The 17445-nt window shown below is 39.4% G+C and overlaps 1 protein-coding gene across 10 annotated transcripts in view; it reads left to right on the forward strand.

Moving 5' to 3' along the window:
• ADAMTS6 (ADAM metallopeptidase with thrombospondin type 1 motif 6) overlaps positions 1-17445 on the forward strand; it is a 272555-nt gene that overhangs the window by 128366 nt on the left and 126744 nt on the right. For 7 of the 10 annotated variants that reach the window (XR_009247499.1, XR_009247497.1, XR_009247500.1 and 4 more), the window contains one exon: positions 12094-12240. Coding sequence is in view for 5 of the 10 variants with exons in the window: in XM_058679970.1 (XP_058535953.1) it covers positions 12094-12240 (147 nt within the window). In the remaining 5 variants the exon portion in view is untranslated. Of the gene's footprint in view, positions 1-12093; positions 12241-15227; positions 15365-17445 lie in introns of those variants that run through there. The other 3 variants (XM_058679973.1, XM_058679974.1, XM_058679975.1) reach the window with 3 other exon arrangements.

Genomic DNA, 17445 nt, shown 5'->3' on the forward strand with positions numbered 1-17445 from the left:
TATTATCATGACTTCTTCTTGCTGAATTGATCCCTTGATCATTATTTGGTGTCCTTCTCCATCTCTTCTAATGCTTTTTACATCAAAGACTTGATATTGGACTGGCTATACCAGCTTGTTTTTCCTTTCCATTGGCCTAGAATACCCTTTTCCATTCTTTAATTTTCAGTGTCTGCTTATCTTAGTTGGTAAGATGTGTCTCCTGTAGGCAATAAACAGATGGGTCCTGTTTTTTCATCCAGTCCACTAATCTATGTGTTTTGACTGATGGATTTAAGTCATTTACATTTACGGCTAATATTTATAGGTAGTGATTTGGTCATGTCAGTTTAGCATTGAGTTTCTACCATTTGGAATAAAATGGTTCCAGCTGGAGACCATTATGCCCAGCCAAATAAGCCAGTCCCAAAAAGAAAAATACCATGTCTTTCTTCTCTGTGATGTGAGGCAACATTATGTAAAATACAAAACAGCTAGATACAGAAGCAAACATGAAGGTAATTATATCTTTATATATTAATTGAATAATGAAAACTACCATACTGGGAAATGAAAATACGTTGCATTATGCATCTCTATTCCCAAATAGAAGGAGAACTCCCAGTGAAACTGTTAAATATGCCTTGATAATATAATGTTAGATCTTCTACCATTGCCTACACCTACGATACCATGATACACTTAGATAGCAGAATATTGTACTTGTGAATGTTGCTGAAGGACTATAATAATATAATAATATGGGGGAAAAGAGCAAGAGGGTACAATAGGGAAAGGGAAAGGAAAATGCAGGGGGAAATCCCTGAATCCCTTTACCTTCAAAATCACAGTACAGAAAATAATGCAAATAAATAAATTAATTAAAGGAACGCATCGACCGAACATTAAAAATTGTTATGTGTATGCATGTGGCAGAATAGACATCTACGTGCTTACATATGTTAATACTGTCCCGTATTTGTTCTGAAGCTCTCATTGTCACTGGTATTTCGTGTGCCAATATTAAATTGCTGTAATTAGCACGTTTTATAACACAGATTGAAGTTCTCACTTGTTCCTTAAAAATCATCATAAATCTTTATGATCCTTTACTTTCTGTACTAGTAAAAAGCAACTCTATTCTGTAACTACAAACGTAACCCCCGCTTTTTCTTCTAAAATGGTCTAGTTCCAGTACCCCCTACTGTATACCCGACAGGGTTTATTTATTGCGAAATGTTTACTAATTGATTAACCACATTTTGTCTAATTCACACCGTCAGAGTCCTGTGCATAGTTTTAAGGGTATGTTCCCAGAGAGGAGTGTAAGAGACACTGGGTTATCAGGGTTTCATGTATCCCCAAGGCCGAATGGATCTTCTCTACTCTGAAGAAATGAGCTACTGCCTTCTGTCACTAGTGCTGGTGCTATCTTGGGCCTCAGTCTCAGAATTTAGGGGAAGAAACAACAGATTCAGTTACTAAGATGTAAGGAGTATCTTTTTCACCAGGAACAAGACCGAGTCTAACTATCAGAATTTCTCAAAATTTAGAGTAGAGCTGTCCAACAACACGCTGTGTTTTGATTGTGCTTCACAAATCTAATGGACTCAATATCTTTGAATTGTCCTTAACGATGAATTGACCTGGGATCCCCTGTGTCATGTAGAGCTTTTTAGTATGTGAGAATTATGCAATTCCAGTCTTGTAATGTCAGCAATAAGGAGCAGCAAGGGAAAGGCAAAGTTTAGCAAAACTGAATGGAACTCAGAACAGCTTCTGTAGATCCCATCAAGAGACCATTTATTAGAATTGTATTTGAACCATGTGATTTCCTGCTTTTCCAAATTGAATTTCGGCTGTTGTAGTTTTTAGTTACACAAAGTCTCTATGCCTTCATTACCAATTATTAAACTATTATATGCTAAGTAGTATGAATGCAGTGCAATATGAAGCATACTTTCTTGCTCATTTTCTGTTTTCATAGCAATGAAAATAAAATCTAGCATCAAGCCATATACAGACTTAAACATTTATAAGCAGTCGCTTTGGAAGCAGTCACTCTGACAGTTTCTTACAAAGCTAGGCTAGGATGCAAGTATAGACCCATATTTGGATAAAGAAGAATTGTTTATTTCAACTGCATTAAAATTTAAAATGTAATCCAAAAACACCATCAGATAAAGATATAGGACATAATGCAGCAAAAGCTGTTTCCTACCAGAAATACATCAAGAACTTACAAATTAATACAGGAAATAATGAAATAATGCAGGAAATAATGAAAATACTTGAACACTTAAGAAATTGTAATAGTCTGTAAATAAATAAAAGATGTCTCTCTAATTAATATCCAGGGAAAAAAATCTGGCTATGTTATATATTGGTGAATATACATTATGCCAGAATTAGTGTATGAAAATATAAATTGAAAAGCTATTTGGCAGGCCTGGCACGATGGCTCAATTGGCTAATCATCTCTTTGCAAATGCTGGGATCCTGTATGGGTACCCGTTCATATTCTGGCAGCTCTACTACCTATCCAGCTCCCTGCTTGTGGCCTGGGAAAAGCAGTGGAGGGATAGCCCAAAGTCTTGGGACCCCCTTTGAAGCCTTACAAATCCAAACTATTTTCATAATAATGCTAAGATCACCTGTTAAGTTACCATGTTTAAACTGCTCTTGATCTTAGCCAAAAGGCCAAGAAGCGATACTGTGTTTAAACTGATTTTGCCGGGTCTTGTCATTTTGACTCAGCTCTGGAAGCTACTGCTTCCATCACTGGCATCCAATATCAGAGTGCCAGTTCAAGTTCCAGCTGCTCAACTTGTGATCTCTGCTGGTGCGCCTGGAAGGGAGGTGGCAAGGGCCCAAGTTCTTCAGTCCCTGCCAACCATGTGTGGGACAGCTGAATGGGCACGGGCTTCTGGCTCCAGGCTCATCTAGCTCTGGTCGATATAATCATTTGGCAAATCAAACAATGGATAAAAGAACTATCTCTCTCTGTCTCTCCCTCTTTCTGTTACTCTACCTTTTCAAATAAATATATTTTTGTAGAAAAACTAATAGTAGTTATAAATGCTGGCATTGGGCCCGGCACGATAGCGTAATGGTTAAGGTCCTCGCCTTGGACGTGCCGGGATCCCATATGAGCGCCAATTCTAATCCTGTCAGCTCCACTTCCCATCCAGCTCCCTGCTTGTGGCCTGGGAAAAGCAGTCGAGGATGGCCCAAAGCCTTGGCACCCTGCACCCATGTGGGAGACCTGGAAAAAAGTTCCCGGCTTCTAGCTTCGGATTGGCGCAACACCAGCCATTGTGGCCACTTGGGGAGTCAATCATCTGTCTCTCCTCCTCTCTGTACATCTGCGTTTCCAATAAAATAAATATATCTTTTTAAAAAAATTAAAAATAAATAAATAAATAAATAAATACTGACATCTTGGCCTGAATCAAGACAATTATATTAGTATACATTTCATTTGTCACTGTGTGCCCTTATAGTAAAACCCGTGGTAGTTTTACTTAAGAACATTCTTAGTTAGGCAACATTGTTAATTTCAGTAGATTGTAATTCTTGAATGCATGTATTTCTAATATTCTTTACACAATGAGAAGTGTGTAGTACACTAGTTCTATACCTTAGTCTAATGATTGTCACAAGGAAAAGTACTTGGGCAATTGTTTTAGATGAATTAGCTCCTCTTTTTTTTCCTGGAAAATATTTTTATTTGAAGAAAAAACAGACAAATTATGGGTAATTGGCAGAAATTAATTTGAAAATGAATGAATAAATCTTTGATAGCTTCTTAATGCTGAAATATTTTTCTGATGAGATTGATGATAATAAGGAAATCATTGAGGGGTGGGTATATGGCCTAGCATTTAAGCTACTGGATGGACTATCTATGCCAGGTTCTGGCTCCTGAATCAAGCTCCCTGCTACTAGAGGCCCTGGAAAGCAGTGACAGCGGTTCAGGTCATTGCATTCCAGTGTGGGAAAACTGGATTGAGTTCCCGGCCTGTTGCCTCTCTCTCCAGAGTCCTCCCCTGACATCCGCCCTGGTTGAGGCAGGCATTTGAAAGTACACTACTGAATGGGAGCTCACTTTCTCTCTGTCTCTCTGTCTCTTCCTCACAAATTAATAAATTTTGAAAGATCTTTGATATAGTTAGAAATCATATTGCGACTCACTATTTAAAAAAAATCAATTCCTAAATATCATCGTATTGTCAAAAGAGGACATTCACTTTAATTTGAAACAGCTCTGAAAATACTTGTTTCTTTTTTTAGCTATGTATTAGTATCAGGTAATATTTTTATCATATACTGCTTTCAGACTATCACCAGACATTGAATGAAGAAGCTGATACGAGAACATGGCTATCTTTGAACATGTTGGACACAAAAGAGATTAGCAAAACAATAACGAAAAAGTATTACCCTTTTGTTTTAGAAAATGTAAATTTTTATAAAATAAAATGGTGATTTATATTCACATCTATCAGATTTATTACTTAGAATAAATTTTTTAATTGCTTAGTTTTAATTTTACTATGATAAATTCAACTAGATGAGACATAATAAACTCGGTCTTTGGAATCTTCAGGATTTTAAAAATATGAAGGATTCCAAAGTCAAAGTAAGAAGTTCTTGAAGACATAGTCAGTGATATTCACAGTATGTGTCCATCGTAGCAGCCCCCGCATATCTCGCCAAGTCCATCACTGCAAAATAGCTAAATAAAGGCTATATTTATAATGAAGTACAGCACTGACAATAAATGATACAAACTTGGAGAGTTCAGCAGAAATGACTCATGAATTGTTGAATGAAAGAAATAAGTTATAAAAGAATATATACAAGTATGATTCTGCAGATTTTAATACCAAGTAGAATTAACAGATACTTTTAAGAAATGCAAAGTGGATGATTAACATGAAAAGCAGGACAGAGGTTCTCTCTCAGAAAAGGAACAGAAATATGAGTGTGAAGGTGAGATTGGAAAGCAATCTTTTAGTAGTTTGAAAAACATATCCTAAATTTGATAGTGACAACATGGATGTTTGCTTTATAATTACTCATTAAAATGCAAATACGCTTTTTTGCTCTCTCAAACATATATGCTATAAAATTTCATTTATTCTGAAATTGAACAAATGACTAAAACAATCTCATAAAAATAAAAATATAATGAGAAAATATGACAAGGGAGTACATTAGACAAGTGACTGATTTTACTTATGTTGCATGTGTTTCCTGCTATGAACTCAGTGTCAACAAACCATCAAGCACTTATATTACTTAAGAACCAGTTGAAGCTTATCTTTTAGAAGAACTTTCGTAAGACTCACAAAACTTTGTTCCTTGAATTCAATGATTTTTACTTGCATTTGAGTGTAAAATTTACAAATTTCACCCTGGTCTGTTATCATTAAATAGCACCAGAAAGAAATCTGAGGCTACTCTGGTTGTTTTAGCTTTTTTTTTATGATTTATTTATTTTATTACAAAGTCAGATATACAGAGAGGAGGAGACACAGAGAGGAAGATCTTCCGTCCGATGATTCACTCCCCAAGTGAGCCGCAACGGCCGGTATGCGCCAATCCGAAGCTGGGAACCAGGAACTTCTTCCAGGTCTCCCATACGGGTGCAGGGTCCCAATGCATTGGGCCGTCCTCAACTGCTTTCCCAGGCCACAAGCAGGGAGCTGGATGGGCAGTGGAGCTGCCGGGATTAGAACCGGCACCCATATGGGATCCCGGGGCATTCTAGGCGAGGACTTTAGCCGCTAGGCCACTCCGCCGGGCCCTGTTTTAGCTTTATAGGTCATTTTCTTTCACCCTAATTCCCCAAAAGATACTTTAGTTTTGAAAACCCCTAAGTTTCTTGAAATGCTGCATCACAGGCCTTTGCGGAGCCAGAATTGTTGATGGCTTCCTTCCGCCATCGTGTAGCTGGAGCTGCTTGTGGCCTCTCTCTCTTCCATAGGATCTGAGGTCTGGCGACTTGTGCTGGGGCTGTTGGAGCAAACTTGAGATTGCACTTGTGTTTGGTCCCAAGGGTGGGCGGGGAGGAAGGAGGAAAAGGCTCCAGGCTAGCGTGGTATACCTGTGGGTCATCCCTGGGATCTCAAGCAAGCACTTGTGTCCCAGGCAAGTAGAGAGGTAAGGTCCCAGACCTGCATATATACCAGAGGACTGGGTCTGGCAACCTGTCCACGATCTTGTATCCTTAGGCAGGCAGAGCTCCAGGCCAGCATATCACCCCACTATAGGACGGGACTTAGGAAGACCAGCCTCGGGAACCTATGTGCTCCTGGGCACAGGGACTATGGATTGCACAGGGAAGAAGATGTTGGGAGGTGAGGGAGGAAGGGCCACTGAAGGAGTATATGGCAGGTAAGGAATGACTTCTGGGGGATTTCCACCATCAAGGTCACTGTACTTGCAGGTAATTAAGGAGGCTGATACTGAGTGGTTTAGAGGGAGGAAGCTGGAAGACCTTTCTTGGAAGACTGATACACCCACCCAAGTGGGAAACCTGAGTTGGTCTCGTTGGCTTTGTCCACCACCGACCACCACCCACCAGCACACACCAAAGCTAGGACCCAGGGTGGGCAGGGCCAGATCACAATATCTGCTAGTGAGTGTTGGGACAGGGAATGGGTCACATTAGGCTGGGCCATGACACTACCCAGCACATAAGAGAATCAGCTCTGAGGGCAGATTCTGTGGAAGATATATGGGCCCACCCCTTGGAACTGTAATTTTCGCTGGTTAGCTTAAGAGTTGGGAGTAGTAACAGGCTGAACTAGGCATGACCGTGAAACTCTCTTGACCCTCATGGGTACTAGGGTTTAGAACAGGCTGGGCTGGTCAAGCACCTGCAAGAACACCTAAGAATGGGGTGTGGGGCAGTCCAGGTTGCAACATATACCAGCTCATACAAAGACCTGGACAGAGGGGACAAATTATGGTGGGTAAGAACGTAGCAGCAACTGGCACATGTGAGATCTGTGTCTGGGGAGTAGGCCTGGTCGGGGAACTTGGGGAACTCCCCTGGTGGGTCATAGCTCTGACTGGTGAGCATGTGATTCAGGACTGGTATTGGTCAGGCTGGGCAGGGTCGCTCCATCCATCAGCAAGTGTGTGGGTTGGATCTGGTGGGGGCAGACCAGACAGGGCCTGGCCAACCTTTGCTCACTGGCATGTGCAGGAGCCAGGCTGGAGTGTGGGTCATGATGGGCTAGGCTGTTATACCTACTGGTTTGCATGACCTAGGGATGGGAGTAGACTGGACAAGTTTAGGCTTTAGCACCCAATAGTGAGAGTTGGGACTGGGGGTAGGCTGGCACAGGCCAGGCTACAGCATCCAACAGCAAAGGCCAAGATGGGGAATAGGCTATGTGGAGCTAGATCAGAGCAACCAAAATGACACACACAAGATCTGTGGGTGGAAACAGTCCTGGTTGGGGAGCTAAGGGGACACCCCAGCTGGGTTGTGGTTTCTACTGGAGCATAAGAGCTGGAATGGGCACAGCGATCTGGGTTGGACATGATTGCAGTGTCCCTCAGTATGAGTGTGGACTGGATCTACGGTGCGCCTGACTTGGTTAGACTCCAGCACCCTCTGGTGCTCACAATAGACAGGGAGCGCATAGGATGGGCTGGGCTAGGTCTTGGTACCCACTCAATCACATGAAAGCTGAGTCTGGGACTGGAACAGGTATGGCTGGGCTGTAACATCCAACAGTAATTGCTGGAGTGGATATGGGCCGCTTGGACAATGCCACTGTTCCCTGCTGGACTAAGTCAGTCTGGGCCAAGGACCCACCAGTGTGCATGAGATCTGCCACTGGGAGGAGATTTGATAGAAGGGCTTGAAAACTCCTCTGTCAGGATGCAGTCCTTGCAGGTGACCACAAGAACCAAGTTAGGAGTAGCCCAGACAAAACCAGGTTATGGCATCCACCAGTGTACATGTGGGTCAGGTCTGGGGGTGGGTCAGGCTCAGCCCATTCATTACACTTACTGGCAGATTGGAGAATCGAGAGAGGATGCAGGGCAAGCCAGCTTAGGCCACAACACCAGCCAGTTCACATTATGAGCAGGACTGGAGGCTGGCTGGACTGGGTTAAGCTTCAGCACCTACCAGCATGATCTAGAACTGGGGGCAGGCTGAGGTAGACCAGGCTAGAGCACCTGCTGGGAAATGCCAAGCTGAGGCTGGTCATGAGAGACTGAGCCACAGCAACTACCAACACACATGAGACCTGGAGGAGAGTGGGCAAACCCGTAGGGGGTCTGTGAGGTTTCCCCTGCTGGGCCACTGCTCCAACTGGCAAGCGTGAGCCATGGGAGGGGGGCAAACCAGGCCAGGCAAGGGTATAGCTTTTGACTTTATATGAACAGGTTAGGGGGAGAGCCAGGCTGGGCTAACCAACTGTATCAACAGGTGCATGGCTGAATAAGTATAATAATACTTATTATATAAGTATAAGTGCAGACTAAGTGCAGGCTGGTAGGACTTTGTAGCAGCTTCAGCTGGAAAGAGCTGAAACTGGGGGCAAATTCTGTCAAGCTAGACACAGAACCACCTGGAGAGTGCAAGATCTGGGACTGGGAGTGGGCCCAGCAGGGAAACTGTGGTCCACTCTCTGATGGGTTGCAACTCCCACTGGTGAGCATGAGAATTAGGTCTGGCAGCAGGCCAGGATAGACAGGCAGTGGCACCTGTTGGCATGAGTGTTGGTTGGGTAGTGGTGTCGGTTGGGTTAACATAGGTTTCAATGCCTACTGGCAAGTATGAGAGCTGAATGGGATATGGGCCAGACTGGACCAGTCTGCTGCACATACTGGCAAGCACAGGAACCAGAACTGGGGGTGGGCCTAAGGAGAGTTCCTGGGGGTTGCTCTGACTAGGCTGCAGCTTCCACTGATGTGTGTGAGGGCCAAGAGTGTGGTGGGCTGGGTTGGCTTGGGCCACAGCATTCATTGGTTTATGTAAGAGATGGGGCAGAATTGACCCAACAATTGCAATGACCAGTGTGTGCTTAGGGTGATGTGGATGAGGGACTGAGCCAGACTCTGTTCTGGCAAGCACACACAAGAGTCAGGTCTGAGATCACTTTCAGATGAGATTTCTTTGGGAAACCCTGTAACTGAACTGCTGGCCTCTGAACTCCAACCATGGGGAGAATCGCATGATATGTGATCTGACCATTTAGCGCGTACGGCAGAACTGGGCCCCTCAGTGGCTTAGACATAACAGCAGACTGCGTACCTAGATGCACATTGAGGACAGTCCATTGGAGCCTGCAGAGAACATCTGGTACCATAGTAGAAGAAGGAAGTCAGACAAAATGGTCAGCTACCCTGGCCAAGAAATGACAGCAAATATCTGGGCTAATGGAACCTCTAAGGTGGACTAAGTTACCCAGTGGACTTAGTGGAAAGATTTTCTCATCATTGAATCAGTGAGATTGACAACATTTTAGAACTATTGAAACCACTTGAACAGATCCCTCAGAGCCTGATCCACATCCGGGACCCTGGAATGGTATCAGGTGACCATTCTGAGGCAGTTGCTAGGCTGGGTGTGGCTTCCCCTGTTATTTCCTCCCTTCCCCCCAGATACAGGAAGAAGAAAAAAAAAAAAAAAAACAGAAGCAAGCAAGCAAACAAACAAAAAATGTAGCTCAGTATATATTCAAATTGCATGAGGTTTTCCCAGGATATACTCATTGAATGGTTCAATGTTTATCAGAATTCAGCCTTTTTATGTCTTACTTATTTTCTTACATTGTATTGTAACATTTTGACAAGTTGTTTTGGTTCTCTTTGGGTACAGAAGCCGTATATATGTCAGACACCTATACTTTAAGACTTTTAAACCCTATCCACTTTTGTTTCGCTTTGTTTTTCACACTCATATGAGAATGCTTTTAGCAGTAGTCTAGTTTTTGGCACTTCAGCGTTGCCTTTTTCCTAATATGCTTTTGTGCTTTTCCTGATGGTTTCTTCTGATACCTCATGCTTTAATCTGCATTGCCATGTGTTCCCTTATTTTTTGTTTTTATAATATAATGACTTTTTAAAATTTGTTCAGTTTCATAGTAACAGGTGTCCAGTTTCTATGTTTTCTGAGTGGATGTGGATACAAGGAGTTTATCATATAAATATCATTCAGTTCTTTGAACTCTGTTGAATTTTTTGTCAAAATATAAAACAGTGAGTGAGTGTGCAAATAATTGATTCCCTTCTACCAACGTTTGGAGACCTGGATTGAATTCCTGATTTCTGGCCCTAGTTTGGTCTCTCTCTTTGCCTCTGCTTTTCAAATAAATTAAACTGCTTTTCTGTTATTAAAAACTAGTTTTAGCTAATAGCTCTGAAGTTGATTCAAGTACTGTAACCATCATCTTCTGTCTCCTCCTTTATACTTTAACGGGAAGCTGTATTTGGAAACAGAGTTGGTACTTTAACCCATGTACCCTGATATGGGGTGTGGGCATTCCTGGTAGTGTGCTAATGACTGAATGCCCATCCCCAATGTAACTTTTATATTGTACTTGTGAAGACCAATGTATTCTGCTAACTAATGTCTCAAACCTAATTCCACCATTTCATCCAGTGACCAGATTTAGACCAACATTGTTTCTCAATTGGTAACAGTTTTCTGACTATTCTTCCCAACCCATTATCTCCAGCATAAAATTCTTATAATGGCCTGAAATCAGGTCTAAAATAGGAATCATTTCTATATTCTTTGCTCATTAATCTTCAGTTGCTCTTACTTATAGGTCTTCAATGTCCTTTATTGCCAGGGGGACAGGTATTAATATTTACTTTCAAGATGTATTGTGTACTTATCTCTTCTCAATTGCCTTTGTAAAGTTTCTCTATCAATAATCCATATCTATTTTATATTCTAGTCACATTTCCTTGACTATACATCGTGGTGCATTTATTAGAATTTCACAATGGGAAAAATAACTTTATTTTAAGAATAACATTCAGGGCCCGGCATGGTGGCCCAGTGGCTAAAGTCCTCACTTTTAACACGCCAGGATCCCATATGGGCACTGGTTCTAATCCTGGCAGCTCCATTTCCCATCCAGCTCCCTGCTTGTGGCCTGGGAAAGCAGTCAAGTTGGGACCCTGCACCCGCGTGGGAGACATGGAGGAGGCTTCTGGCTGCTAGTTTCGGATTGGTGTAGCACCGGCCATTGCTGCTCACTTGGGGAGTGAATCATTGGACAGAAGATCTTCCTCTCTGTCTCTCCTCCTCTCTGTACATCTCCCTTTCTAATAAAAATAAGTAAATCTTTAAAAAAAAGAATAACATTTAGCCTAAACCTACCTGTGAAACATGATTAAAGGTGTTCTTATGCAATGTATGTAATTTTTAGTTAATTTTTATCACAAAATGTTGTAGTTTACATTGGTAACCCAAATTATGGTTATTGCTCATGGACTACAAGAAAAGCTTTGGGAATAAAAGAGCATCCCAATGGAAAAATCAGAATTCTTAAAGTATTGGGATTTTCCAAAATGAGTTTTGAGAACACACACATGCAAGAAAAAAAAACACACAAATTACACATGCATTTAATGTCTGTTTATTAGTGTTAATAAATGAAAACACTTCTGTGTTTGGTCTGTCAATTAGAACTGTTTTTGGCCTGTCAATTGTAACCATATTTTATGGCTGTCTTTCTGGATTTCAGCAGGATAAAGTAAGAGCAGTCTCATTTTAAAAGACAGGTTCTATCAACATTTTCAACATTTATTGTGATCTTATTAGATCTTTGCTAAATCTTAATGTGAGGATTAATCTTTCCTTTTCTGCTCAAGTGGAGATTAAATCATGTGTGATCACATGTTCAAGTGTGTGGCAAATGAAAATGGAATCAGACGTATACTGTACAATTGAATGATTGGTCGATTCGTCTCCTTAATCATAAGCTTATATTTTTTGAGAGACTCTCTATCTTAATGGAAGGCATTTGTTGATAAAACTTAACAAATAATCAGATAAGGAAATAAAGGAGTGTTCGAGATTGTTTTATTTCTTCTTCTTTTTTTCTTTCATGTTTCTCATTAAAACAGTTTTGGCATGAACCATGATGGAATTGGAAATTCCTGTGGGACAAAAGGTCATGAAGCAGCCAAGCTGATGGCAGCTCACATTACAGCAAATACCAATCCTTTCTCCTGGTCCGCCTGCAGTAGAGACTACATTACTAGCTTTTTAGAGTAAGTAATCTCTGGAGGATGATGATAAATTGCTCCAGAAGTAAGATATTGGTAGAAGCTTAATGTGTACTGCTACAAAACTTGTATAAGGAGTAACTTTTATAGGACCTTATGTATGACTGTTTCTCAAATATTTTAATATGCCCTTGAGGAAAATTTTTTCTTCGTACTCAAATGGAACTTACTGAATAAACAAGAAGAATTGTTGCAAGAATGTGTGGTTGATGATATGAATAATTATAGTTGTCCAATAAAAGCATTTCAAAAATTATAGATATATAATTTAGTAGCAGTCAGGTCAAACTTTAATGCAGTAATCATATATTTCATTTTGGGGGGGTTAAAAACATGAATATTATAGAAATACAGAAGTATCTAATAGTAACAAACAACAATGGCAACAACAAAAGCAAAAATTAAGAAAAAGCACTTTGAAAGGAAGATATAGTAAGTGGCCCATCTTTTCCACAGTTATGAAACTGTTGTGTGTTTTTTTTTCAGTCCTTAAATGTACATTTCAGGAATTTGGTTATCTGAATAGGAAGAATATGTGTTAGCTCAGATGTAACTATGTTTAAGAAAGGAGATTGTCTATTTCACCAGAATAGGGCTTCAGAATTGGACTTTGGAAACTGCTAGAAATTAGGTATACCGTTCTAACTGTATGACCTAGGACATGTTAGCTGATTTTTCTAATCTCCAGTTTGCTAATAGATGAGTTTAAGCCATATGCACATCAACAGGTGGTTTGGGCATAATTTTGTATAATGCTTTGATGTGCATAAAAGACCTACTATACTTTCATTGAATGGTAAATATGATACTTTTAGCTAGTATCAAGGCTTCAATGCTCTGTTGCTTAGCATCACTTTGCCTGCTTTGTGTCTTTATTTTCTTAAATAAGAGATCACTGAAAAAGAGGCATACATTGGACAATGGAAATTCCTTTTTGTAATTGGCTTTGTTCAAACTTTGTATTAGCACGTTTGTGTTGCAAAGATTTTGAAATTCAGATAAGTTATGTAGGAAAATATTATTTATTAAGATTTATATCTATTAAAATCAGATCAAATATTTTTAAAAGTTAGAGTTATAATTTATAAGATGTATTTTGTTCATTTGAAAGTCAGAGTGCTATAGAGAAAGGGACAGAGAGAGAAGGGGTCTTCACCCACTAGTTCACTCCACAGGTGGCTACAGTTTGCTGGAGTTGGTCAGGGCTGAAACCTGTTGCCTGCAACTCCATTCTAGTTTCCCATGACAGGAGCCCAAGGACTTGGACCATCTGCTGCTGCTTGCCTAGGTACATCAGCAGGGAGCTGCATCAGAAGTGGAACAGCTGGGCCTTGAGCCTCTACTCCAATAGGGGATGCCGACATCTCAGGTGGCGGCTTATTCCTCTATGCCATAATGCCAGCCCCCAAATCAGTATTTTCAAAATCTTCAAGCAAGATTCCAAAACATCTAGCACAGAGTTTTACTGAAAAAACCCAAAGACAAGTGAATTAGTATAATAATAAAATTGAAGGATTCCAAGTTCATTTTAGAAAGTAGTTCTTCTGAACAGCTGTATAATATACATATATGTATATTTATATATATATGAATCCTAACAAAGTCTAATCCCATTGATAATTATAACACTGCATTTGCCCAGTGCCCAAACTGTATTAGCTTCTATAAACATAAACCAAAGAGAAATTTGCTTGACATCTTCTGATGGTTTTAATTCAAAGCACCAGGAATATTATTTTCCAAGATAGTTTTAATGAAAAATTTACCTAAATTGTATTCAGTGTTAAGGATCTGCTCACCCCAGAAATTGAGCAAAATCTGGAGTTTCAACCTGAAACTGGTTCATGTTTCACCAATATAGTGAAATCTTACTGTCATGCAAAGACAAGCTGTTTAACATGCTGGGTTCTTGTACATTTTTGATGGCTGCCCTCTTGATTTTTTAAATGTGCTGTTTTCTTTTATATCCTGTTTCCATCCCGTTGACCACGGCACAGCTCACTTGCTGGGCCATCTCTCAATACTGAATACAGGACCGGAATTGGCCGCTTGCCATACACTGTGTGAAACTGTATTTAACATACTCCGAAAGGAAATTTTTAAATTGCTGCAAAATGCAGTTAAAAGAGATACACATTATTACTAATTGTGTTAAAGTGTTCCATTTATTTTAATTAAAAGATTTTATTTTTTAAAAGCATTATTTAATCTTTATCACTTCTCTGCATTTTATATATGTAAGCATGATGAATGTTGATGCAATTGTAATGGGTTTATTTATCCTGTATTTTGTAAAAATTATTTCTCTTGTGCATCCTTAGGGGACTGCACACAAATTTAAGAGCATTAAGGATGATAAATGTGAAAGACAAGAGTAGAGGCTTGGAGAAAAATTGGCTTTTTCACCCTTCTTTGATAATAAACTAAACAATTCTGATTCTAATCTGATGAAGTAATAAAAGGTTTTAAACTCAAGACCCTTTAAAAAGGTCAGTTCACTGGAGCACAAAGACATAATAATAACTTTCTTGAACTTCTTTGTTCCTTTTTATTAAGGCAGTGGACTTAATTGCTTTCACAGCCATTCGTGATATTTTTAAAAACCCAGTGATATTTTGATCAGAGATGAGGTTACATTTATATTTTATAGTCGACTCAAAAAGGTCCATAACATTTCATTTTAGCTTCTCTTGTCAAGAAACAGAAATCTTAAAAGATGAATTGTTTAGGAACCACAGCCCAGCTGACAAAATGCATACCTTTCTTTACAAAGTGACTGTATAAGCCAAAGGTTTTGGTGGATTCAAACAATGAGCTTTCTATGACTTACAGATTTACACTGTGGTCAGCTGAGAACAATCCTGTGGCCTTGAAGCGCCAGTAGAATAGATTCTCTCGTGTCATTTTGAAACACTAGGTGCTATTGGTCATTCAGGAGATGGTGTTTACCAACTCCCAATATTTTTTTTCAGATTTCTTTAACTCGGTGATTCAATAAGTGGTTCATGAATCGCCCAGAAGCCGTCCTGATTAAATAATAAAGAACCCATTTCCGTTAAAATGGACGTGTTATGCCAGCTTCTGATGTTTTCCGACGACGGCTTTGCAGGTAGTGTTCCTCCTATCTGCCTGCGGGACTTACCGATTGACGTAGGGAAGTCAACCTGGTATTACGGCTCATGCTCTTCGAGGACTATGGGCTGACTTACCAGGCAGGGAAAGGCAGCCAGATGTAAGTTAGCCCAGTTTTTCATACATTCTCCACCACTTAAAAAAAAGTACTGAGTATTTTCTTATAGAATTCAGAAATTACAGGGGATATATGAATCAACTGTTGCACTTTTTAAAATTTAAGTCTGTTAGGCTGAACTTTCAAAGGTCCGTAGCAAAATTTCCTGCAGTTTCAAGTCAAACCCAAAGTAACCATTCTTAGAGAAGCTGAACACATGCTAAGAGGCCCAATGGGACTTAAGCAGCAAGATGAGAGTAGAGTGGCAGAAGGACGTAAGATGTACAGGGTAGCAAAGGCACTACGTATTTTCTCCCTGTGAAGGTCAACACTGGACTATTAGATGGAGAAGCAGTCCTTAGAGATGAGACCTTTTAAAATGCAGCTTCCAAGAAACAGCTTAGCAAAGCACGCGTTTCCTTCCATTTGTCTGACACATTTTGTGAATCTTGTACTAAGCATTCTTTTGGACAAGTCATAATTACATATGGCAGAAATAAAGAATAAACCACCATCTTTACCTTTGGAGCCTCCTCTTCATTTGTTTTCAGATACTCCAAGTTATACTGAAGGTGCAAGAACATGTGACTTAGGATAATACATTTAGGCTTATTTTTACCTAAACGTGTTGCCTTTAGGCAAACCATAGTTAGTTTCATGACGATTGATAAGGTAGCTTGTGAAAACGTAAGAGATAAGATATCTGACGGACCAGATAGATGGTATCAGCTTGCCTGATTCGTTTTTGGTTAGTTTATATGTGTCAGCATACTTTATGAAAAGGAAAAAAACTAGAATATTCCATCATTAACTTTTTGTTGTTAAGACTGTTAAAATACATGCAGAGTTACATAGAGAGATTTATTTTTCAGACTGACCTACTTAACTGTAGACTTACAGTTTATATTTTATCGTGTAATTGTTTTAGTGAAAATAAATCTAAAATCATGATTAGGAGTATTCCTCTTATGTTCTAGTATCCAAGCCAGGAGTGCATATTTTACATAAGGGTCTTAAATTTTCGTTGAAGCTTGAACCCTGGCTCATATTCCCATTTTCAGAGCTAATTTTTGGACTATGTAAATAAAACCTCTCTAAATTAGAAGTAGGATATATAAAATGTGTCTTTCTCATCATGCTACAAAGATGTCTTTAAATGTAAATACTATCTGATTTAATATGAATTTCATAATCAAGCAAGACGCATTCTCTGAAATGAATACATATATTTTGCTTTGTCTTAGAAACATAAATTATACTTGGTATTTGATAATTTAGTTGTCATACAGGTAAGTAGGGTTGAGTTTTTAGTTGTGAAATATATGCTGCTAGGAAAATAAAAACATTTTTGCTTTTGGTGTATACAGTTTTACTCAGGAAAAATGCATCTTTACTTAACAAGAGTAATTTGTAACACCTTTGTACCACTAGTCTGTTAATGCATAGAGGTTCTATTTTCTGAGTGGAAAAATTTGTAAATGACATCAAGCCATAAACTATTTCTAGTTAAGTGTTATTTGATGACTAATTCAAGCTTGTTATGATATCACTATTAGTATTTTTTGACAATAGCCATAATACTTAGCATCATAAGAATTATGTGGTTATAAGTCAATTAGCAGATTAAATCAAAGCTCCCTATAATTTGCATTTTGTTAATGATAAGACAAGTTAAAACTAAGAAATAACAGTTCACATTCATATTTTATGGCAGGAAAAACATTTGTGCATTTGCTCCTGCAAACGTGTAATGACATTTTATCAGCATGATTTGTGATCCCCAGAAATTATAAATAATACAACTGTTTATTAATGGAACCATGGATAAGTCATTGTGGAATGATTTTAAATGGAATATATGGAGGCAATAAAACGGAAAAATAAGGGCAATTGACAGGCTACAATTGCATAAATGACGGTAATAACCTCACATAATGTGGAGCAAAAAAATGAATTCACAA

This window comes from Ochotona princeps, chromosome 23 (assembly GCF_030435755.1).
Source record: "Ochotona princeps isolate mOchPri1 chromosome 23, mOchPri1.hap1, whole genome shotgun sequence".
In the NCBI taxonomy this organism is placed as follows: Eukaryota; Metazoa; Chordata; class Mammalia; order Lagomorpha; family Ochotonidae; genus Ochotona; species Ochotona princeps.